The following is a 24000-nucleotide window of genomic DNA, read 5'->3' as shown; positions in this document are numbered from 1 at the left end:
AAAGCGAGACTATGTAAGCACTGACTCACGTGTGCGCGTTCCTCACTGTGCACGTGACCGTCTTGTTGTCATCGAGGAGTCTTAACTCGACATGGGAGCTGGTGACGTTTTGAAGCAGCGCGTTGCCTTGGTCGTGGTCAGTGATGGACCAGACCAGGACCCAGTCCCCGAAAATCTGCAGAGAGAGGGAGGGAGGGGGGTAAGGGAGGGGGATAGGTCAGACAGAGTATGCTTCCACTAAAAGTTCTGTTTTTGCCACTGACAGACTCAGATTATTATTGTAAGTGTCTGACAACATTATGGAAAGGATCCCTACAGAGATAGACCTTTTTGTTGAAGAGTAAGATCCTTTTTGTTTAACATGAAACAGCCCCGAAATCACCATCACCAAACTCCACCAGACTCCGTGTAAAATAATCATTACTTTTATCACGTAAAACACACTTCATTCAAAGTTGACAGAAACTAAATAAAACTATCAAAAGCCGTCTTGGTTCATCTTTCCACTGTTCCAACAATCACCACTCTGGTTTGGTTGAAAAAAGCCCTTAATTCACCCATTTACATGTGGAAATATGCTGGCTGTATACACGCTAAAAGTACTGATTATTAACATGGAGTCTGGTGGGGTTTTTTGTTCTTATTTTTTTACATTGCTGCCTCGATTGGTCAGTCATTTTGTGTTTTTTGGGTGGCTTTGAGGAGTCCGAACTAACCCTGTAAGATTCGTCTTTGTTATCAAATCAAAAACTTTGAATCATTTCAATTCATGAAAGATTAAAAGTCGAGTTAGCCAAGTTCAACTAAAGCTGAAACATAGAGAAAAAACTATAAAAAACGGTAATGTTCTGATGACCTCCGGGAGATGCGACCTATCTTCGTTAAACTGGAGGTGTTAAAAAAAAGTGTTACAGTTTTTTACAATCACTTTGGCACTAATTTCAGAACCTTGACGTCATTTTTCAAAACTCTAGACACAAAACTCACAACCAATGATCAAAATACACATTTTTTAAAACTCAATACAATACACATAAACCTAAAATCACCTGTTCATTTAACAAAGATCACCTGTTCAATATGACACAACTTCACATCAAAGTACTATTTCAAAAAGCAATTCACACATTACATTTCAGATGATTGTCTATTCATTTCATTACAATGATCTAACTATAAATCGATACAACTACTCAAAATGATAAGTACCTGTTGCATTACTCTTAATGCATAGTTGTATTTCAATTTCAATGCATTTATAAGGGACAATGTGCAATTAAAACATAAATGTGACCATTTGATGCATTGCACCAGAGTTAGCCTTTGGCTAATTTACATCTGCAGTCCCTCGAAAAACACAAATACAAATACAAAATTTTAAAAGTTGAAACATCACTTAATGAGTAAAAAAAACATGTAACAAATAACAGTATTTTACATTTCATATCACTCACACACACACACACACACACACACACACACACACACACACACATACACACTCAAAACCAATGTCCAATTCTGCCAACTCGTTACTGATGATTGAGGTATATAATTTATATATAAAGTACTGTATATATATATATATATAATTTATATATAAAGTACTATATATATTTTTTTTTTTTTTTTATTTATTTAAACTTATTTAAAATTCCAGGTATGAATGTGGAACCGTGTGAATGTGACAAGTCGTCGTTGCAAATGAGAATTTGTTCTAAATCAACTTACCTGGATACTGTAAATAAAGGTTAAATATATATATATATTATATATACTCCTGTTTCCTGTTGTAGACAACGGCAGCTGCAGACTGCTTAACGCTTAACGTCCTGCGATTTAAGTCCTCTACAGTGAAATACAGTCACTCTTTGCATCGTCTAGCTGTATATTAACCGGACCTGTCTGGCCGCAGTTTCTCCGTTGTTTGTAAAACTCTCCTCCGCTCCGTTAACCAACGTCTAGCTATTTGTTGTGCTAACGGCTAGTTAGCCTGTCTGCTAGCGGGGAGGTGACGCGGACCCCTTAGGATGTTTGCCTCCTTGGAATTCTTTTCTATATTTTGGCAGTAGTAATGGAGTATCCACAGCTTGCTAACACAAGCAGGAGCATCCGCAAGTGTTGACTTGTGAACTGCAAGTGAAGAGGGATCGGTTTTGGAGAGGGCCTCTGTCAACGTTGCTACTAGCTAAACTAGCAAGCTACACGATGCCCCCCCTCAGCTGTACACCTGGCTGCGACTCGTGCCTCCTGTTCAGCCAGAAGATAGTGGAACTTGAAGCCAGAATAGCGACTCTCCACCAGATCAAGGTGAATGAACAGTTCCTTGACACCATTATCATTGGAAGTTCCCCTCACACACACACTAATGTCGGATGTTTTGATTCCACTCTGCCCTGCACTACTCTCACCCCACCACGCACTAATACAACCTCTGTCCCTGTCGTCTCTCCTCGGCTTCTGCCGAGAACCAAGTCAGCTCTGCTGACCAGCTCCACTCCACACCAGCCTGAGCCATGGCGTATAAGCAAGCACCACAGCAGGCGGTCAGGACAACGCTCAGGCCCAGCCCAACCTATACGACTAGAAAATCGCTACACCATTCTGATGAACGATGAGGAGTTCCCTCTGCTCTGCAGAAACCCTTCTCTGCCACGTCCCCACGGCGCTCATCCAGGCCCATCCACACAGTCGGCGCGCCCCCCTTCAGACCCAACAACTTCCACGCTGGTCATCGGAAGCTCCATGGTCAGGGACCTCTACATTCCCCCTACACCTAGCGGTCCGTCCAAGGTCTACTGCTTCCCTGGTGCCAAGGTCCGTGACATCCAGCACAAACTTCCCAGCATCCTCGCCTGCCACGCTAAGGTCGACAACATCATCGTGCATGTGGGCACAAACGACATCAGAGAGAGACGGTCGACAGCACTTCAAAAAGACTTCACCACTCTCATCACCACCCTGATGGGCACAGGAAAACGGATCGTCATTTCTGGGCCTCTACCTACCTACAGAAAGGGTGCTGAAAGATGGTCCAGACTGTTCGGGCTCCACACCTGGCTGAAACCCCACTGCGCTTCCCTGGGCATTCCCTATGTCGACAACTTCAACTTGTTCTGGGAGAGGCCCAGCCTGCTGAAACATGATGGTCTCCACCCAAACCGACATGGAGCCAGGCTGCTATCTGACAACATAACGACCACACTGAAAGTTAAGTATTGACATTCTGTTGAAAATATCACAGATTCATGCCCCCCAGGTATTGATCCTAATGGCACTTTACAAGTGAATGAATCTGAAAATGTTTTCTGCAGGGTAACATGTAATACTAGTACTATTCCAGTTATAATCAACAATAGACCATACAAAGTGTTGAATCCCCTAAGTAATAAGAAGTTGACTGCAAACATAGTCAATTTAGCATCCAGTTCACGTCAGCCACAGGTAACCAAAAAAGGGGCAATACTTAACAACCTAATTGGAATTACAACTACCACTGCAATGATAGAACAGGATAGGAAAATTAGATGCGGTCTACTAAATATCAGATCTCTGTCTTCTAAAGCAATACTAGTAAACAAATTGATATCCGATAATCAAATTGATCTATTCTGTCTAACTGAAACCTGGCTGGGCCATGAAGATTATGTCAGTCTAAATGAAGCCACTCCTCCCACTCATATTAATACTCAAATTCCTAGAGGCTCAGGCCGAGGAGGGGGAGTTGCAGCCATATTTGACTCAAACCTGTTAATTAATCCTAAACCTAAACTAAATTATAACTCTTTTGAAAATCTCGTTCTTAACCTTCAGCATTCAACATGGAAAACAGTACAGCCAATTATATTTGTTGTTGTCTACCGAGCACCAGGTCCATATTGTGAATTTTTATCGGAATTCTCCGAGTTTTTATCATGTGTAGTCCTAAAATCAGACAAAGTACTTATTGTAGGTGATTTTAATATCCATGTGGACGTTGACAGCAATAGCCTTAGTACTGCTTTCAACTCACTACTAGATTCAATTGGTTTCAGTCAGAGTGTGCACGAGGCCACGCACTGTTTTAACCACACCCTCGACCTTGTGCTGGCATATGGCATCAAAATTGAAGACGTAATAGTATTCCCGCAAAATCCTTTATTATCAGACCACTTCTTAATAACTTTCGAATTCTTACTACCCGATTATACGAAATTAGATAAAAGCTTCTACGCTAGAAGCCTATCTGACAGTGCTATAGCTAAATTTAAGGAAGATATTCCAACAGCACTAAACTCATTAACGTGCCGTAATATAACAGAGGATCTTTATGTAAACTTTAGTCCCTCTCAAATTGATCATTTCGTAGACGGTGCTACGGCCTGCCTACGGACGACTTTAGACTCTGTTGCTCCCCTTAAAAAGAAGACGATGAAGCAAAGGAAACTAGCACCTTGGTATAACTCCCAAACTCGTAAATTAAAGCAAATCTCGCGCAAACTTGAAAGTAAATGGCATTCCACCAAACTGGAAGAATCTCGTTTAGACTGGCAAGACAGTCTGAAAACCTATAGGAAGACCCTAAGAAAGGCCAGATCAGACTATTATTCATCACTAATAGAAGAAAATAAGAACAACCCAAGGTTTCTTTTCAGCACTGTAGCCAGGCTGACAGATAGCCACAGCTCTACTGAGCCATCTATTCCTATAGCTCTGAATAGTGACGACTTCATGAGTTTCTTTAACGATAAAATTATAACAATTAGAGATACTATTCATCACCTCTTTCCCCCAACCTCTAATGGGTCACCTTTAACTGACAGACTGCTAGAAAGAACGACTAGACCTGACATATACTTAGATTGCTTTTATCCTATAAACCCTCAACAATTAATGCTAAAGGTCTCTTCAGCTAAGCCATCTACCTGTCTCTTGGACCCCATCCCAACGAGGCTACTTAAAGAAGCGTTACCCGTGGTTAACACTTCATTGCTAGATATGATAAATATGTCTTTATTGACAGGTTATGTACCGCAGTCATTTAAAGTAGCTGTGATAAAACCTCTACTGAAAAAACCCACCCTCGATCCTGAGGTCTTAGCCAACTATAGACCTATATCTAACCTTCCCTTTCTCTCCAAGATCCTTGAGAAAGTAGTCGCTAATCAGTTATGTGATTTTCAACATAGCAATAGCTTATTTGAGGACTTTCAGTCAGGATTTAGAAAGCATCATAGCACAGAGACGGCACTGGTGAAAATCACTAACGATCTTCTAACTGCATCAGACAAAGGACTTGTCTCCGTACTTGTCTTATTAGATCTTAGTGCTGCATTCGATACTATTGACCATACCATCCTCTTACAGAGACTGGAACATTTAGTTGGCATTAAAGGAATCGCACTAAACTGGTTTAAGTCCTACTTCTCTGATCGATCGCAATTTGTTAATGTTAACAATAAACCCTCCAATTGCGCTAAAATTAACCATGGCGTTCCTCAAGGCTCAGTGCTTGGACCAATTCTATTCTCCTTATATATGCTTCCTCTAGGCAATATTATTAGGAAACACTCAATTAACTTTCACTGTTATGCGGATGACACCCAATTATATCTGTCAATCAAGCCAGACGAAACCAGCCAGCTAGCTAAACTTCAAGCGTGCATTAAAGATATAAAATCATGGATGGCCTACAATTTCCTGATGTTAAACTCAAACAAAACCGAAATTATTGTGCTGGGCTCCAAACCCCTACGAACCTCATTAGCCGAAGATATAATTACTCTGGATGGCATTGCCCTGGCCTCCAGTACTACTGTCAGAAATCTAGGAGTTATTTTTGATCAGGATCTATCCTTTAACGCCCATCTAAAACACACCTCTAGAACAGCCTTTTTTCACCTTCGTAACATTGCTAAAATTAGGAACATCCTGTCTCAAAACGATGCAGAAAAACTAGTCCATGCATTCGTTACTTCCAGGCTGGACTACTGTAATTCCTTATCATCAGGATGCTCAAATAAGTCCGTTAGGACTCTCCAGCTGATCCAGAATGCTGCAGCGCGTGTTCTGACAAGAACTAAGAAAAGAGATCATATTTCTCCTGTATTAGCTTCTCTCCATTGGCTTCCTGTAAAATCCAGGATTGAATTTAAAATCCTTCTTCTGACCTATAAAGCTCTAAATGGTCAAGCTCCTTCATATCTTGAGGACCTCTTAGTACCTTATTGTCCCACTAGAGCACTACGCTCCCAGAATGCAGAGTTACTTGTGGTTCCTAGAGTCTCTAAAAGTAGAATGGGAGGCAGAGCCTTCAGCTATCAGGCTCCTCTCCTGTGGAACCAGCTCCCAATCTGGGTTCGGGGGGCAGACACCGTCGCTACATTTAAGACTAAACTGAAAACTCTCCTCTTTGATAAAGCTTATAGTTAGGGAGTGAGGAGTTGCAGTGAACGCCTAGACCGGCGGGGCAGGGTGTATAGCTGCAGACACAGCACCCCTGCTTTTCTCTGCTTCTCTTTACAGTCATCAGATTTACCTATCGTATAATCAATAATATAGTGCCTCTCCTAGTTATGCTGTTATAATTCTAGACTGCCGAGGAAGTTCCTTCTTATGACACGCTCTTTTCTTTTGTTTCCTTTTATGCACATCCTGTCTCAGAAGTGCTTGTTACTCACCTAGCTCTGGGGAGTTTACTCCAGAGTCCTTATGTTTCTTCTTCGCCCAGAACATCGCCTCGGATTAGGGCGACACCAAGACCTGGGTCTTGGGTGCAGCTGTGGCTATGGACCTGCTACACCCTGCTACGCTCTGCGATTCCCTGCAAAGCTCGGCTACGTCCTGCTGCGTCCACCGCGTCCACCCATGCTCTGCTGTGCCACGCTACATCCTGTACCGTCATAACCCCAACCGTCAGACACCGCCCACCAAGAGTCTGGGTCTGCCGAGGTTTCTTCCTAAAAGGGAGTTTTTCCTCGCCACTGTCGCAATAGCCACTGCTAATGCTTGCTCTTGGGGGAACTATTGGAATTGTTGGGGCTTTATAGAGTGTGGTCTAGACCTACTCTATCTGTAAAGTGTCTCGAGATAACTCTTGTTATGATTTGATACTATAAATAAAATTGAACTGAATTGAATTGAATTGAATCGTACCACATTGGTCTGTAGTATTCGCTCTACTACTGCAGTACTTTTACAGGGATATATTTATATGTAGTACCATAATGAAACATGTATCACCTATTTTGTACTACAATATTTAATGATTGTACGAACGATGACCCAGTGAAACTATGGGTAGCTTGTGTGTGGGTGATCTAAAGTAACGTTTCAATGGTATTTCACAATCAATTTGTTTTTTGAACCAATGATTGTGCAAGTTATTTAAAGATATGAATGCAGAATGCCATGTTTTGAACATTGATCAGCCTGTGTTACCAGTGATGGCCGTTTTGAGTTTTGTGTCGAGAGTTTTGAAAAATGACATGAAGGTTCTGAAATTAGTAGTAAAGGGATTGTAAAAAACTGTAAAAAAGACCTCCACAAAATAATCTTTCCCTTCTTCAACGCATGTCTACTCCGTCTTTAACGAAAACTAGAGTAAAAAACTTCTAGAGACAATATAATATAGTAAATAGACAATATAAATGAGATATTTCTACTAACATGTTTTCTAAGAAGACTGTCATTGATTTACTTTGTAAACAAGAAAGTGTGTGTGTGTGTGTCTGTCTGTGTTTGTGTGTGTGTGTGTGTGTCTACGTGTGTGTGTCTGTGTGTGTGGGTGTGTGTGTGTACATGTGTCTGTGTGTGTTTGTGTGTGTGTGTGTACGTGTGTGTGTGTGTGTCTGTGTCTGTGTGTGTACGTGTGTTTGTGTCTGTGTGTGTGTGTGTTTGTGTGTGTGTGTGTACATGTGTGTGTACGTGTGTGTGTGTGTGTGTGTGTCTGTGTCTGTGTGTGTACGTGTGTTTGTTTGTGTGTGTGGGTGTGTGTGTACATTTGTCTGTGTGTGTTTGTGTGTGTGTGTACGTGTGTGTGTGTGTCTCTGTGTGTGTGTGTGTGTGTGTATGTACGTACGTGTCTGTGTGTGCGCGTGTGTGTGTGTGTGTGTGTGTGTGTGTGTGTGTGTACCACCCCTTAGCCCTAATTGTAGGAGCAGAATCAGACTCACCTTGTGTATGTCTTTTGTTTGAACCTTTGTGCTCAGACCGGTGCAGTCTTCGGGGCCCGCCGTGGCGAAGCTGCCGATCGCCGCTAGCAGCAGCGTCAGCAGCACGGCTCTCTTCACAACACTCATCCTGCTCTGAGACAAAAATCAAACGCACCCTCTGCTCTCTCTGGGATCAGTCGGGGACTGCACAGTGAGGACAGGGAAGCAGGACGGGTTTATAACGGCCCCGGGACCCCGACGAGGGTCCAAAGTGCTCATAGTGTTATCGAACTCTGAAAGACCCGTTGAGTCACTCTGTTTACTGTATGAGCATATTTACTTTAACTCACTGTCTCTCTCTTCAACCTGGGACCGTATTATATTATAACTTTGGACATTTTTATTAAAAATGTCTGCTGTGAAGTTATGTCTAAGTTTAGTCACATGACTCGGACACACACACACACACACACACACACACACACACACACACAGACACACACACACACACACACACACACACACACGGACAGACAGACAGACGGACAGAGACACACACGGATGGATGGACGGACAGACGGACACACACACAGACACACACGGACAGACACACACACACCAACAGGTTCTCACACCCATCTCGTAAAATATGGACGCTTGGTCAGGTGCCTTTGTCGTTGACGGTAAAAGTCTCCTTTAGCGCTATAAGTAAACGTGCTTGGTCGGGACTATTGCCGTCCCTTTAGCGCTATAAGTAAACGCGCTTGGTCGGGACTATTGGCGTCCCTTTAGCGCTGTAAGTAAACGCGCTTGGTCGGGACTATTGCGTCCCTTTAGCGCTATAAGTAAACGCGCTTGGTCGGGACTATTGCAGACTGACAGACACAGGGCTGGCGATTGCTATAGGCAAACTAGGCGATTGCTTACGGCGTCAAATGTGTTGGGGGCGCCGTGTCGCCCTTAGGTCTACTTCTTATTAATAATAGAATTAGAATGACAAGCAAAATAAAACATGTTTATTAAACATGATCATCCTAGGGCGCTCCCTCAGCCACACGTTTACTTGTCAACCTGATTTTGAATTGATGATTATTGTCGATAATTTCCTAATTGGGGGAAAACTTCAAACTAATTTAGTTTGAAGTTCCTGTGACGTGATGTTTCCAGTCTATGGGTCAGACTCAAACACACGGAGCTCTGAAGCAGACCTTTACGTGCTTAGTGTCCACTCTCGCTGTAGAAAGACCACGGAGCTGCTGCTGCAGCCTTCCCTGGTCTGTGCAGCTTCAGGTTTATAGAGGACGCGCTCTGCTGTGGCCATGCTGCAGCAGATGTGTCCCGTTTGTGCTCCGTGTATTTCTGCAGTAGTTTTGGTTTCCCACCTCCGATGTAGAGCAGTGTACAGCCACTTCTCTAAACTTTGTCTCATTCAGAGACCAGAGACCCAAACAGGGCTCTGAGTCTGTCAGACGGTCTGAGATCTACCGTATCAGCAGAGCAATCACGTAATGCACAGCAGACTATGGTGCAGGTAGATTATTTTCTGAAATATTGTGACTTTATTCTTGTAATAGCCTATTATTACTTTATTTTTCTCAAAATATCACGACTCAGTCCAGGGATTTATTAATTCATTAAAATGAATTCATGTATCGTTGAGGTGAATAATTGTCATATGCACATTTAAGGAGGTTAAATGTGCCAACAAAAGACGCAAAAGAGGATGAAGAGTAAATTATAGGCTACATGTGTGCTGACTCAGATATAATTAGAAAAGTTGATCTACAGGAGAATAAATAGATGAAAGCAATACAGAATGCCTGAGAGCCATATTGCAATATATTCCATTATGTTTTTATATTTGGATTGTAATCTATGTTTCCCTTTACATAAAGACATTTCCAGCATAAATTGATTCAGAAAAAGGTAGAAATAGGTGCATAAAAATTCACCAGAATGCAGGAAATGAAGTGTTTAATGCTCAAAATTTTCTGGGGGAGGACCCCCAGACCCCCGCATCATTAGTCAGATCTGGGAACTACACCTTGGCCTTTGGGTTGCCAGATGTTATGATTAGACCAAATGTTGGTGCCATCTAATTTACATGCAACCTAGAAACTAAAATGAACATACATTGCTACTCTATCGCTGACACAGCGCTGTGGAGATCTGGCAATGCGAAACTATGGTGGGGGGCGCAAAACTCAATCTTGCCTAGGGCAACCAAAGGGCTAGAGCCGGCCCTGGACAGACAGACTGACAGAGACACACACGGACGGACGGACGGACGGACTCTCACACACACACACACACACACACACACACACACACACACACACACACACAGACACACCACAGTTTAGTAACATGACTCTGACAGAGCACCCTAACGAATCAGAAAACTGTTGGATAACATTCTGCCGACCTCAGAAAAGCTGAAACTTAAAGTTTTTATTCAATGGAGAACAGTTTGAGATTGCTTTAAATATCTGGGTGTAGGCTGACAATCAGGGGCGGAACCAGATGTTGTAAACATCTGGAGATTAGCCCAAACTTAGGGAGGATCGTTGGCATGTTCCCCTGGAGAGATTTTCTCACAATTGGGCCCCTTGAATCCACAGGAGTCTCAGCTTTACAGTCAGATTTTGTGCAATTACAATGGACCCCAGTATGCAGAAATATCCAACCATTTTCGAATAAAATAAGACATTTATACCTAGGTACTGTCTGGGCACGCCCTCATACTCTGCTTCTGACTGGCTAGTAGTCCTTACCTAGGTCATTTGCATATTTAAACAGAACATTTGAAAGTATTTGAGAGCAACACACAATAATGTGCATAACACACATCCAGGTTGTAGTATTATCTTTTATTGTATTGGTGGAGGACATATCTGAAATATGTTTGTTTTGCTCCAACGTCTTCACTCAGGACGCTTCTGGCTCCACCTCTGGGGATGATTTCTTATGACAGAAATCTGTGAGGAGACAAAAGGATCAAATCATTTCAATTATCTCTCTTTTTTTAATTTGCATCTCTACAATCTGTGGGAGGAGAAACCAGACAGGAAGTGACCTGCAGCTCCGTCGTAGTTGAATGGGTTGGCGTTGGCGGGGAATCCCAGACAGGCGGCCAGTTTGTGGTGATCGCTGTGGTCTGCTTTCAACTTCTCAACATCACGGTGATCCCCCTCCCTCCCTGAAACACACACACACACACACACACACACACACACACACACACACACACACAGACACACACACACACACACACACACACACACACACACACACACACACACATTAACGCATGAGTAAAATAAAGTGTAGTTGCAGCCCTAAAGATAATAATATGAGCGTCTGTGTTTACTGTAGTTGAGCAGGAATCGTCCCTCGCTGTCCTTGAAGACCATCGACAGACAGTCGGGGCAGGTCTCGAAGAAATTCACAGTCGCTGTCTCGTTGTACACCTCAAGAAGTCCGTCCTTCTCCATAGCTAACACACACACACACACACACACACACGCACACGCACACGCACATGCACAGACACACACACACACACACACACACACACATTACACGCTGCACCAATGGTATAAAACACTTTCTGTCTCCTAAAGGGGTGTGGCCTCATTTGAAAGTGTAGTGGACGTGGTTTGGATGGATGAAATGTTAAATTTGCTTAACTTATTACTATTTTCTTGTGCTAACATTAGATATTTACACAGCTTAAAGACATATTTAGTATCAGGAATATTAGTTTTGTCAGTGTTTGTGTCCCTGCATGTGTGTGTATGTGTGTGTGTGCGTATATGTGTGTGTGTGTGTGTGTGTATGTGTTTACACAGGGTGTGTGTGAAGTGTCTAGTGCAGTAATGTGGAGGTGCTTGTAGTTAGTGCATGCTACATGCAACTTTCTGCTTTTTAGCTACTGCTGCTGGCTAGCCTCCTCATAGGGGGTGAAAAGAGGAGCCGAGTGCGAAAGTCTCCTCCGCCAGTACATAGCCTCTCCACCACCAAGACTTTTGCAGTGCCTCCTCGCGGCCACACATAGTAACCGGGTACCTCGCAGTCCCAGGATAAACTGCAGGGGATCTCGGAGCAGCAATAGGCCCCAGAGATGTGGTATGCAGGCCCACCACAAAGTGGACATGCGGTGAATATTACTTGGATCAATATCTGGTTAAAGTCTGGCGGCGATGGGGTGTCTGACAACGGGGGCAAGTTTGAATGGACTGGGAGCTCTTAGTCAGAGCCCTGCACGTCAGCGGCACAGGGTATTGGTCGCTAACAGCTGGTGCTGTGCGGCAGCTGTTCTCGGCAGACCCTTGTGCGACTGAGCAGCCCTATTTAGGGACCGCACTGCTCACCTCAAGTTGAGGAAGGGCCTAGAAAAGGTGGCCTAAAAAATGGCCACTCAACTCACACCTTGACAGGATACCGGTCATTCAACTTCTGCGGTCAAAACAGAAGAAACAAAACCTACAACCTTAAACTGGCAACATGGAACATAAGATCCCTGCTGGACTCCTGTGGCTAACCGCCCCCCCCCCAATGCGGAAATGTGGACCCAGTAGGAGGCATTTAGACTGTGTCCGCCTGGAAGTCACTACTACAAGGAGTTCTGTCGCTCCCTGGCTGATAAACTAAGCTGAGTTAGGCTGAGCTAGAACTCCTCCTGAGGGGTGGAAATGCCACAGAACAGCATTGGACTTCTATTACTGCAGCCCTTCATGAAGCAGCAGCCCAAACAATTGGCTACAAGAGCAAGAACCATCAAGACTGGTTTGATAACAACTCGGAGTCCATCCATAACCTACTAAGCAACATGCACAAAGCACATCAGGAAATCCTAAAAAAAAACTTTATCCAGCACCGCCAGACAGCAATGGCAAAAAGCTTGTCGGGAACTGCAGAGAACTCTGCAGACCTTACTGATATGCACAACTTTTACAATGCAGTCCAATCCATCTACGGCCCAAGAAGTCACTGCATCACTCCCATGAAAACAGCAGATGGGCTCAAAGTCCTGAAAGACCAGAATAGCATCCTGGAGAGGTGGGCTGAACATTTTAACACCCTACTAAATCAGGTCTCTGATGCAGACTATACCATCCTGGATGAACTGCCTGAATATCCCCTTACAACACGTTCTCACACCTATCTCGTAAAATATGGATGCTTGGTCAGGTGCCTTTGTCGTTCTTATTGATGCTAAAAGTCTCCTTTAGCGCTTTAAGTGAACACGCTTGGTCTGGACTATTGACGTCCCTTTAGCGCTTTAAGGAAACATGTTTGGTTGGGACTATTGCCGTCCCTTTTGACGCAGTTATGTTAAGGAAAAGGTCATGGGTGGGCGTACGGTTCTGTGATACACGGGAAGAATGGGACAGTTGGGTTTAGGAAAGAGTCGTGGGTGGGCGTACGGTTCTGGGACAAACGGGAAGAATGGGATGGTTGGGTTTAGGAAAGGGTCGTAGGTGGGCGTACGGTTCTGGGACACGCGGGAGGAAAGAAAAAAATGACTATAGCAAACGTGACAGCGGGACGTGAACCCCGCTCTCCTGGGTGAAAGTCCTGTGTTTGACCCATCCACCCCCCCAACTAACCTCCTTACGCTGAAATATGCCCTTACATACTACTCGCTAAATCCTATCTAACTGCTGCTCTCCCCGGTGCGTTACACAAACACGCTGAAAGACGCCTTTTTCGTCGCATCAGACGGTGACAGCCACTGTCCAAACATCCTTATTTTACGAGTTCGGAATGAGAACGGGTTGCCCCTTATTGACGATCTTAGTCAACCTCCAACCTTCCTGGAGGTTCTGTCAGCTGTCCGCTCCCTGAAGTACAACAAGTCTCCTGGCTCTGACAATATTCCTGCAGAAGTGCTAAAACAGGGAGGGTATCTCTGCACAAGAACACTACACCATTACATCTCCAAGGTTTGGGCTGATGAAACCATCCCACAGCAATGGGGAGATGCCAGTATTGTCACCATATATAAAAGCAAAGGAGATAGGGTCATATCACTTCTTGCTGTGGCAGGCAAGGTCCTGGCCAAGGTGATGCTACAGAGGCTTATCAATGACATCACAGAGTCTATTCTACCCGAGTCACAGTGCGGGTTTTAGAAAGAACAGGAGCACACTTGACATGGTCTTCACACCGTTAAAAGACAGAAGTGGACGTCATCATGGACAACCCCAAGCAAGCAAGTGTGTATGTGTGTGTGTGTGTGTGTGTGTGTCTGTGTGTGTGTGTGTATTAATGCGACTCACAACCAGGAAAGGTGGTCATGGTGCTGTCCAGCGGGTCAGTGGGCATCGTCATGTTGATGACGTAGGTGACACATGCCTGGTGTCTGAAAATGACACAAACCAAACATACTTTTTATTGCAGGATAATCATGCTCGGTGCCGACGGAAATTCTGCCGCATGTCCTTTTGGCCGGATGTCTGTCGGTTAACTGCTCCTCAGATCTCTGCAGGGTAAATCCAGGCAGCTAGCTAGACTATCTGTCCAATCTGAGTTTTCTGTTGCACGACTTAAACTACTTTTGAAATGTAATGGCAAAAATTACCTTAAACATGATTTGAATTATATTCTTCTACATTCTGTGTTTAACTTAGAAGATTCTCCATGTGGAACAGCTTAAATCGTAAACCTTGGAGACACTTGAAGCTATTTTCTTTTGGGGTTTCCTTCTAGCCTTCTGTTTTAGACTTTAGCAGATAAGGATTACTGTACGTACACACCGCCGCCGACTTGAGCTTCTGAAGATACCGGAAGTCGTTCATTTTCAATGGAAGCTGCTTCTCTCAGCTGCAAGGAGCGGAAAATCTGTCGGCGTCACGTTTTGGGCGTTTTGAGCGTTTTGAGCGACCAGAGCGTCAATCAGAAAGTTGAAAGTAGGTCAACTTTATGGTAATGAGCTATGACGCGGTTCAGCGGCAAGCAGCGGCAACCAATCAGAATATAGACGTCCTTCACGCTGGCTGATTCCAGAGAAACATACGATGTAAACTTTGGTTCCTACCAAAACATTAGTTCAAAGAAAAAGGAGGAAAAGCTCATCATGGCCGTTGCTGGGTTCCCTATCATTTATGATATTTCGTATAGGGACCAGTTAACGTTACCTGCCGGTCACATGGTCTCTAAACAGTCCGCTCACGGTGAAGTCCTGCACGCCATCAACAGCTGGCGGCTGCTCGCTCTGCCTGCACGCTGCCGCGGTTCAGCGGCTAACGAGCGAGCTAACTGCTAACAGACACCGCTGTGACCAACAACCAATACACATTCTGTCATTATATATGTCATTTATAAAAGGTTTCTAGTGTCAGTGTATTGGCCGTGCAGTGGCTGCTTGATCTTTTTCCATGATGAACATAGAATGCTGCTACGTCAGAGCGGCCAAAGCCTCAAACAGCTTCCCCGGACTTTCTGACCAGCGTCTTTGACCGGGCGGCCAGAGCTTCTTTACAGCTCAAGTCGGCGGTTGTAAAGAGATTTCGAACTGCTTATGGTATTTAGTTTAACTGTTTGCTCCTACTAAGAAACTTTAGGAGGAGGGCTATGTTTGACTGTTGATTTTTAGCTTGCCAGAAGACGCTTTCCTCTGTGCTGATTGTACTGGGGAAACCATGTTCTCTATATTTGCAAATATAAATAAATATTCAAAGACCAAACTTTGGTTTACATTCTCAGATAGTCTCTATTTGTTTCATCTTATACCTTTTGAAAAACACCCTGCTGCAACGAGAAAAGTTTCCACCACAGAACGTAAACATGTTCCACCAAAACAAGTTCCTTCCAGAGGCTATTTTGCAGAAACACCGCTTAGCGCCGGCCAAGACGATTGTGATTGGTTTAAAGAAATGGCTATAAACCAGAGCGTTTTCTCCCATCCAGGAATGCTGTGTGGACTAGCCAGACCTTCCTCCGCAGCTCTGCGGAGGAAGGTCTGGCAAAGCGAGACTATGTAAGCACTGACTTACGTGTACATGTTCCTCTCTGTGAACACGACCGTCGTCTTGTCATCGCGGAGTCTGAACTCGACGTGGGAGCTGGTGACTTTTGCAAGCAGCGCGTTGCCTTTGTCGTGGTCAGTGACAGACCAGACCAGGACCCAGTCCGCGAAAATCTGCAGAGAGAGGGAGGGAGGGGGACAACATTATGGAAAGGATCCCTACAGAGATAGACCTTTTTGATAAAGAGTAAGATCCTTTTAGTTTAACATGAAATAGCCTCGAAATCACCATCACCAAACTCCACCAGACTCCATGTAAATAATCCAACCCAGTCTCACGGCAGTTCGTGTAAATGTCACGTTATTGTTAATCTATTGATTCGTGTTCACAGGGACGTTTTTCTTGTTTTTTACGTGGTGGCCAGCACGAAATACCCTACGGGGAAAGGGCGCCTCACACGCTGGGAGACGGCCGCTGGGGATGTGCGACAATAACGGGACGGTTGTGATTAGGAAGACTACGGGAAACTAAACGCCACACACGGGACACGATCCCCGCTAGCCCGGGTGAAAGTCCTGTGATGTTTGACCCATCCACCCCCCCGACCAGCCTCCCTACGTGGATTTTCGGCCCTTTATACTACTCCCTACCGTTTTCGTGCTGTGACCACGAAATATGCTTCCCATTGAAATACATTACTTCACATTTTTGTGATGGCCACCATGTAAAAACGAGAAAAATGTCTCCGTGAACACGTATCAATAGATTAAAAATAACGTGACATTTACACAAACTGCCGTGAGACCGGGTTGAATAATCAGGACTTTTATCATCGTAAAACACACTTCATTCAAAGTCGACATGAACTAAATAAAACTATAAAAAGCCGTCTTGGTTAGATTTTTCTCGGTATCAAAGACACGGTATTGGTATCGGTATACACAGGAAATATTAAGGTCTAGGTCTAACTGTTCTCCAAACAGAAAATGTTTAGGTGAACTCGAAGAGAACTAAAAGAAATCTATTCAAGGGAAAAGAACTGATTTCAAAAATCGCTGCAAAAAGAAAATCACGATACATGCATACCACCCCACGTGTGTGTGTGTGTGTCTGTGTGTATGTGTCTGTGTGTGTATGTGTGTGTGTCTGTGTATCTGTGTGTGTGTGTGTGTGTGAGTATGTGTGTCTGTGTGTGTCAGTATGTGGGTGTGTACGTGTGTGTGTGTGTGTGTCTCTGTGCGTGTGTGTCTGTGTGTGTACGTGTGTGTGTGTCTGTGTGAGTATGTGTGTGTGTGTGCATGTGTGTGTGTGTGCGTGTGTGCCTGTGTGTGCGTGTCTGTGTGTGTGTCAGTGTGTGTATGTGTGTGTATGTGTGTGTCAGTATGTGGGTGTGTACGTGTGTGTGTGTGTGTCTCTGTGCGTGTGTGTGTGTATCTGTGTGTGTGTCTGTCTGTGTGTGTCAGTGTGTGTACGTGTGTGTGTGTGTGTGTGTGTGTCTCTGTGGGTGTGTGTGTGTCTGTGTGTGTGTCTGTGTGTCTGTGTGTGTACGTGTGTGTGGGTGTGTCTGTCTGAGTATGTGTGTGTCTGTGTGTGTATGTGTTTGTCTGTGTGTGTATGTGTGTGTATGTGTGTGTATGTGTGTGTGTGTGTGTTGGCGCTTTTCCATCACATGGTACCAGCTCGACTCACCTCGACTCTACTCGCCTTTTTTGGTTTTCCATTACGAAAAAAAGTCCCTGGTACCTGCTAACAGGTACTTTTTTTAGTACCTCCTCAGTCGAGGTTCCCAGCGAGCTGAGGCGAGCCGAAAAGGTGACGTGAAAGCGACAGACGGGGGTGTCCTGAACAAACCCGCTATTTTTAAACAGTTTAGCCAGCTGTGTTTTTGTTGCTGCCTCCAGCTTCTTTAGAAACTAAATGTGTCTTCTGGCAACAACAACACACCTTCCACGTTCTGTGTGTGTGTACGTTAGGTCACGGCAGTTTACTGCGGCGCCGCTTGTTTTACAGTTCTGCGGAGGCTCCGGCAGAGCTTTCGCCGTAGCCTAACTACACACACACATGCTGGCTCGATGCACACACCAGCGCACAAGTATAAACATCAGGCCACATATTACAAAGGCTACACAGGCTACGGAGAAAGCTCTGCGTGGAGCCTCCACAGAACTGTAAAACAAGCTCAAGTGGTCTGATGTTTATACTTGTGTGCTGGTGTGTGCGTCGAGCCGGCAGACGACCAGCCACGCTGAGGCGGTCCTAAAATCTGAAATGGAAAACGGACGCACAGTGTGTCGAATAGAGTCGAGCAGGTACCATGTAATGGAAAAACGCCATGTGTGTACGTGTGTGTACATGTGTGTGTGTGTGTGTGTGTGTGTGTGTGTACCACCCCTTAGCCCTGATTGTAGGAGCAGAATCAGACTCACCTTGTGCATGTCTTTTGTTTGCAGCGTTACGTTCAGACCGTGGCAGTCTTCGGGGCCCGCCGGGGATAATTTCTTATGACAGAAATCTGTGAGGAGACATAAGGATCAAATCATTTCAATTATCTCTCTTTTTTTAATTTGCATCTCTATAATCTGTGGGAGGAGAAACCAGACAGGAAGTGACCTGCAGCTCCGTCGTAGTTGAACGGATTGGCGTTGGTGGGGAATCCCAGACAGGCGGCCAGTTTGTGGTGATCGCTGTGGTCTGCTTTCAACTTCTCAACATCACGGTGATCCCCCTCCCTCCCTCAAACACACACACACACACACACACACACACACACACACACACACACACACACACACACACACACACACACACATTAACGCATGAGTAAAATAAAGTGTAGTTGCAGCCCTAAAGATAATAATATGAGCGTCTGTGTTTACTGTAGTTGAGCAGGAATCGTCCCTCGCTGTCCTTGAAGACCATTGACAGACAGTCGGGGCAGGTCTCGAAGAAAGTCACAGTCCCTGTCTCGTTGTACACCTCAAGAAGTCCGTCCTTCTCCATGGCGAACACACACACACACACACGCACACACGCACACACACACACACACACACACACACACACACACACACACACACACACACACACACACACACATTACACGCTGCACCAATGGTATGAAACTCCTAAAGGGGCGTGGCCTCATTTGAAAGTGTAGTGAACGTCGTGTGGTTGGATGAAATGTTATATTTGCTTAACTTATTACTATTTTCTTGTGCTAACGTTAGATATTTACACAGTTTAAAGACATATTTAGTATCAGGAACATTAGTTTTGTCAGTGTTTGTGTCCCTGCATGTGTGTGTGTGTGTGTGTGTGCGTATATGTGTGTGTGTGTGTGTATGTGTTTACACAGGGTGTGTGTGAAGTGTCTAGTGCAGTAATGTGGAGGTGCTTGTAGTTAGTGCATGCTACATGCAACTTTCTGCTTTTTAGCTACTGCTGCTGGCTAGCCTCCTCATAGGGGGTGAAAAGAGGAGCCGAGTGCGAAAGTCTCCTCCGCCAGTACATAGCCTCTCCACCACCAAGACTTTTGCAGTGCCTCCTCGCGGCCACACATAGTAACCGGGTACCTCGCAGTCCCAGGATAAACTGCAGGGGATCTCGGAGCAGCAATAGGCCCCAGAGATGTGGTATGCAGGCCCACCACAAAGTGGACATGCGGTGAATATTACTTGGATCAATATCTGGTTAAAGTCTGGCGGCGATGGGGTGTCTGACAACGGGGGCAAGTTTGAATGGACTGGGAGCTCTTAGTCAGAGCCCTGCACGTCAGCGGCACAGGGTATTGGTCGCTAACAGCTGGTGCTGCGTGGCAGCTGTTCTCGGCAGACCCTTGTGCGACTGAGCAGCCCTATTTAGGGACCGCACTGCTCACCTCAAGTTGAGGAAGGGCCTAGAAAAGGTGGCCTAAAAAATGGCCACTCAACTCACACCTTGACAGGATACCGGTCATTCAACTTCTGCGGTCGAAACAGAAGAAACAAAACCTACAACCTTAAACTGGCAACATGGAACATAAGATCCCTGCTGGATTCCTGTGGCTAACCGCCCAATGCGGAAACGTGGACCCAGTAGGAGGCATTTAGACTGTGTCCGCCTGGAAGTCACTACTACAAGGAGTTCTGTCGCTCCCTGGCTGATAAACTAAGCTGAGTTAGGCTGAGCTAGAACTCCTCCTGAGGGGTGGAAATGCCAAAGAACAGCATTGGACTTCTATTACTGCAGCCCTTCATGAAGCAGCAGCCCAAACAATTGGCTACAAGAGCAAGAACCATCAAGACTGGTTTGATAACAACTCGGAGTCCATCCATAACCTACTAAGCAACATGCACAAAGCACATCAGGTTTAGGAAAGAGTCGTGGGTGGGCGTACGGTTCTGGGACAAACGGGAAGAATGGGATGGTTGGGTTTAGGAAAGGGTCGTAGGTGGGCGTACGGTTCTGGGACACGCGGGAGGAAAGAAAAAAATGACTATAGCAAACGTGACAGCGGGACGTGAACCCCGCTCTCCTGGGTGAAAGTCCTGTGTTTGACCCATCCACCCCCCCAACTAACCTCCTTACGCTGAAATATGCCCTTACATACTACTCGCTAAATCCTATCTAACTGCTGCTCTCCCCGGTGCGTTACACAAACACGCTGAAAGACGCCTTTTTCGTCGCATCAGACGGTGACAGCCACTGTCCAAACATCCTTATTTTACGAGTTCGGAATGAGAACGGGTTGCCCCTTATTGACGATCTTAGTCAACCTCCAACCTTCCTGGAGGTTCTGTCAGCTGTCCGCTCCCTGAAGTACAACAAGTCTCCTGGCTCTGACAATATTCCTGCAGAAGTGCTAAAACAGGGAGGGTATCTCTGCACAAGAACACTACACCATTACATCTCCAAGGTTTGGGCTGATGAAACCATCCCACAGCAATGGGGAGATGCCAGTATTGTCACCATATATAAAAGCAAAGGAGATAGGGTCATATCACTTCTTGCTGTGGCAGGCAAGGTCCTGGCCAAGGTGATGCTACAGAGGCTTATCAATGACATCACAGAGTCTATTCTACCCGAGTCACAGTGCGGGTTTTAGAAAGAACAGGAGCACACTTGACATGGTCTTCACACCGTTAAAAGACAGAAGTGGACGTCATCATGGACAACCCCAAGCAAGCAAGTGTGTATGTGTGTGTGTGTGTGTGTGTGTGTCTGTGTGTGTGTGTGTATTAATGCGACTCACAACCAGGAAAGGTGGTCATGGTGCTGTCCAGCGGGTCAGTGGGCATCGTCATGTTGATGACGTAGGTGACACATGCCTGGTGTCTGAAAATGACACAAACCAAACATACTTTTTATTGCAGGATAATCATGCTCGGTGCCGACGGAAATTCTGCCGCATGTCCTTTTGGCCGGATGTCTGTCGGTTAACTGCTCCTCAGATCTCTGCAGGGTAAATCCAGGCAGCTAGCTAGACTATCTGTCCAATCTGAGTTTTCTGTTGCACGACTTAAACTACTTTTGAAATGTAATGGCAAAAATTACCTTTAAACATGATTTGAATTATATTCTTCTACATTCTGTGTTTAACTTAGAAGATTCTCCATGTGGAACAGCTTAAATCGTAAACCTTGGAGACACTTGAAGCTATTTTCTTTTGGGGTTTCCTTCTAGCCTTCTGTTTTAGACTTTAGCAGATAAGGATTACTGTACGTACACACCGCCGCCGACTTGAGCTTCTGAAGATACCGGAAGTCGTTCATTTTCAATGGAAGCTGCTTCTCTCAGCTGCAAGGAGCGGAAAATCTGTCGGCGTCACGTTTTGGGCGTTTTGAGCGTTTTGAGCGACCAGAGCGTCAATCAGAAAGTTGAAAGTAGGTCAACTTTATGGTAATGAGCTATGACGCGGTTCAGCGGCAAGCAGCGGCAACCAATCAGAATATAGACGTCCTTCACGCTGGCTGATTCCAGAGAAACATACGATGTAAACTTTGGTTCCTACCAAAACATTAGTTCAAAGAAAAAGGAGGAAAAGCTCATCATGGCCGTTGCTGGGTTCCCTATCATTTATGATATTTCATATAGGGACCAGTTAACGTTACCTGCCGGTCACATGGTCTCTAAACAGTCCGCTCACGGTGAAGTCCTGCACGCCATCAACAGCTGGCGGCTGCTCGCTCTGCCTGCACGCTGCCGCGGTTCAGCGGCTAACGAGCGAGCTAACTGCTAACAGACACCGCTGTGACCAACAACCAATACACATTCTGTCATTATATATGTCATTTATAAAAGGTTTCTAGTGTCAGTGTATTGGCCGTGCAGTGGCTGCTTGATCTTTTTCCATGATGAACATAGAATGCTGCTACGTCAGAGCGGCCAAAGCCTCAAACAGCTTCCCCGGACTTTCTGACCAGCGTCTTTGACCGGGCGGCCAGAGCTTCTTTACAGCTCAAGTCGGCGGTTGTAAAGAGATTTCGAACTGCTTATGGTATTTAGTTTAACTGTTTGCTCCTACTAAGAAACTTTAGGAGGAGGGCTATGTTTGACTGTTGATTTTTAGCTTGCCAGAAGACGCTTTCCTCTGTGCTGATTGTACTGGGGGAAACCATGTTCTCTATATTTGCAAATATAAATAAATATTCAAAGACCAAACTTTGGTTTACATTCTCAGATAGTCTCTATTTGTTTCATCTTATACCTTTTGAAAAACACCCTGCTGCAACGAGAAAAGTTTCCACCACAGAACGTAAACATGTTCCACCAAAACAAGTTCCTTCCAGAGGCTATTTTGCAGAAACACCGCTTAGCGCCGGCCAAGACGATTGTGATTGGTTTAAAGAAATGGCTATAAACCAGAGCGTTTTCTCCCATCCAGGAATGCTGTGTGGACTAGCCAGACCTTCCTCCGCAGCTCTGCGGAGGAAGGTCTGGCAAAGCGAGACTATGTAAGCACTGACTTACGTGTACATGTTCCTCTCTGTGAACACGACCGTCGTCTTGTCATCGCGGAGTCTGAACTCGACGTGGGAGCTGGTGACTTTTGCAAGCAGCGCGTTGCCTTTGTCGTGGTCAGTGACAGACCAGACCAGGACCCAGTCCGCGAAAATCTGCAGAGAGAGGGAGGGAGGGGGACAACATTATGGAAAGGATCCCTACAGAGATAGACCTTTTTGATAAAGAGTAAGATCCTTTTAGTTTAACATGAAATAGCCTCGAAATCACCATCACCAAACTCCACCAGACTCCATGTAAATAATCCAACCCAGTCTCACGGCAGTTCGTGTAAATGTCACGTTATTGTTAATCTATTGATTCGTGTTCACAGGGACGTTTTTCTTGTTTTTTACGTGGTGGCCAGCACGAAATACCCTACGGGGAAAGGGCGCCTCACACGCTGGGAGACGGCCGCTGGGGATGTGCGACAATAACGGGACGGTTGTGATTAGGAAGACTACGGGAAACTAAACGCCACACACGGGACACGATCCCCGCTAGCCCGGGTGAAAGTCCTGTGATGTTTGACCCATCCACCCCCCCGACCAGCCTCCCTACGTGGATTTTCGGCCCTTTATACTACTCCCTACCGTTTTCGTGCTGTGACCACGAAATATGCTTCCCATTGAAATACATTACTTCACATTTTTGTGATGGCCACCATGTAAAAACGAGAAAAATGTCTCCGTGAACACGTATCAATAGATTAAAAATAACGTGACATTTACACAAACTGCCGTGAGACCGGGTTGAATAATCAGGACTTTTATCATCGTAAAACACACTTCATTCAAAGTCGACATGAACTAAATAAAACTATAAAAAGCCGTCTTGGTTAGATTTTTCTCGGTATCAAAGACACGGTATTGGTATCGGTATACACAGGAAATATTAAGGTCTAGGTCTAACTGTTC

At 45.1% G+C, this 24000-nt stretch overlaps 1 protein-coding gene across 14 annotated transcripts in view; it reads right to left on the bottom strand.

Annotated features, from left to right (window-relative positions):
* Positions 1 to 24000, bottom strand: part of LOC116064680 — a 45271-nt gene that overhangs the window by 8791 nt on the left and 12480 nt on the right. For 7 of the 14 annotated variants that reach the window (XM_035992941.1, XM_035992946.1, XM_035992945.1 and 4 more), the window contains 7 exons: positions 23054 to 23199; positions 21336 to 21418; positions 18982 to 19107; positions 18716 to 18838; positions 18532 to 18617; positions 16133 to 16278; positions 14417 to 14499 (listed from right to left, as the gene is read on the bottom strand). In XM_035992941.1, the coding sequence (XP_035848834.1) occupies positions 14417 to 14499; positions 16133 to 16278; positions 18532 to 18617; positions 18716 to 18838; positions 18982 to 19107; positions 21336 to 21418; positions 23054 to 23199 (793 nt within the window). Of the gene's footprint in view, positions 1 to 29; positions 176 to 10983; positions 11111 to 11208; positions 11332 to 11502; positions 11629 to 14416; positions 14500 to 16132; positions 16279 to 18531; positions 18618 to 18715; positions 18839 to 18981; positions 19108 to 21335; positions 21419 to 23053; positions 23200 to 24000 lie in introns of those variants that run through there. The other 7 variants (XM_035992935.1, XM_035992944.1, XM_035992939.1 and 4 more) reach the window with 4 other exon arrangements.

Source organism: Sander lucioperca, chromosome 16 (genome assembly GCF_008315115.2).
Source record: "Sander lucioperca isolate FBNREF2018 chromosome 16, SLUC_FBN_1.2, whole genome shotgun sequence".
Taxonomy (NCBI): domain Eukaryota; kingdom Metazoa; phylum Chordata; class Actinopteri; order Perciformes; family Percidae; genus Sander; species Sander lucioperca.
The sequence above is the reverse complement of the archived record's forward strand: the minus strand, read 5'-3'. Positions and strand labels throughout refer to the sequence as shown.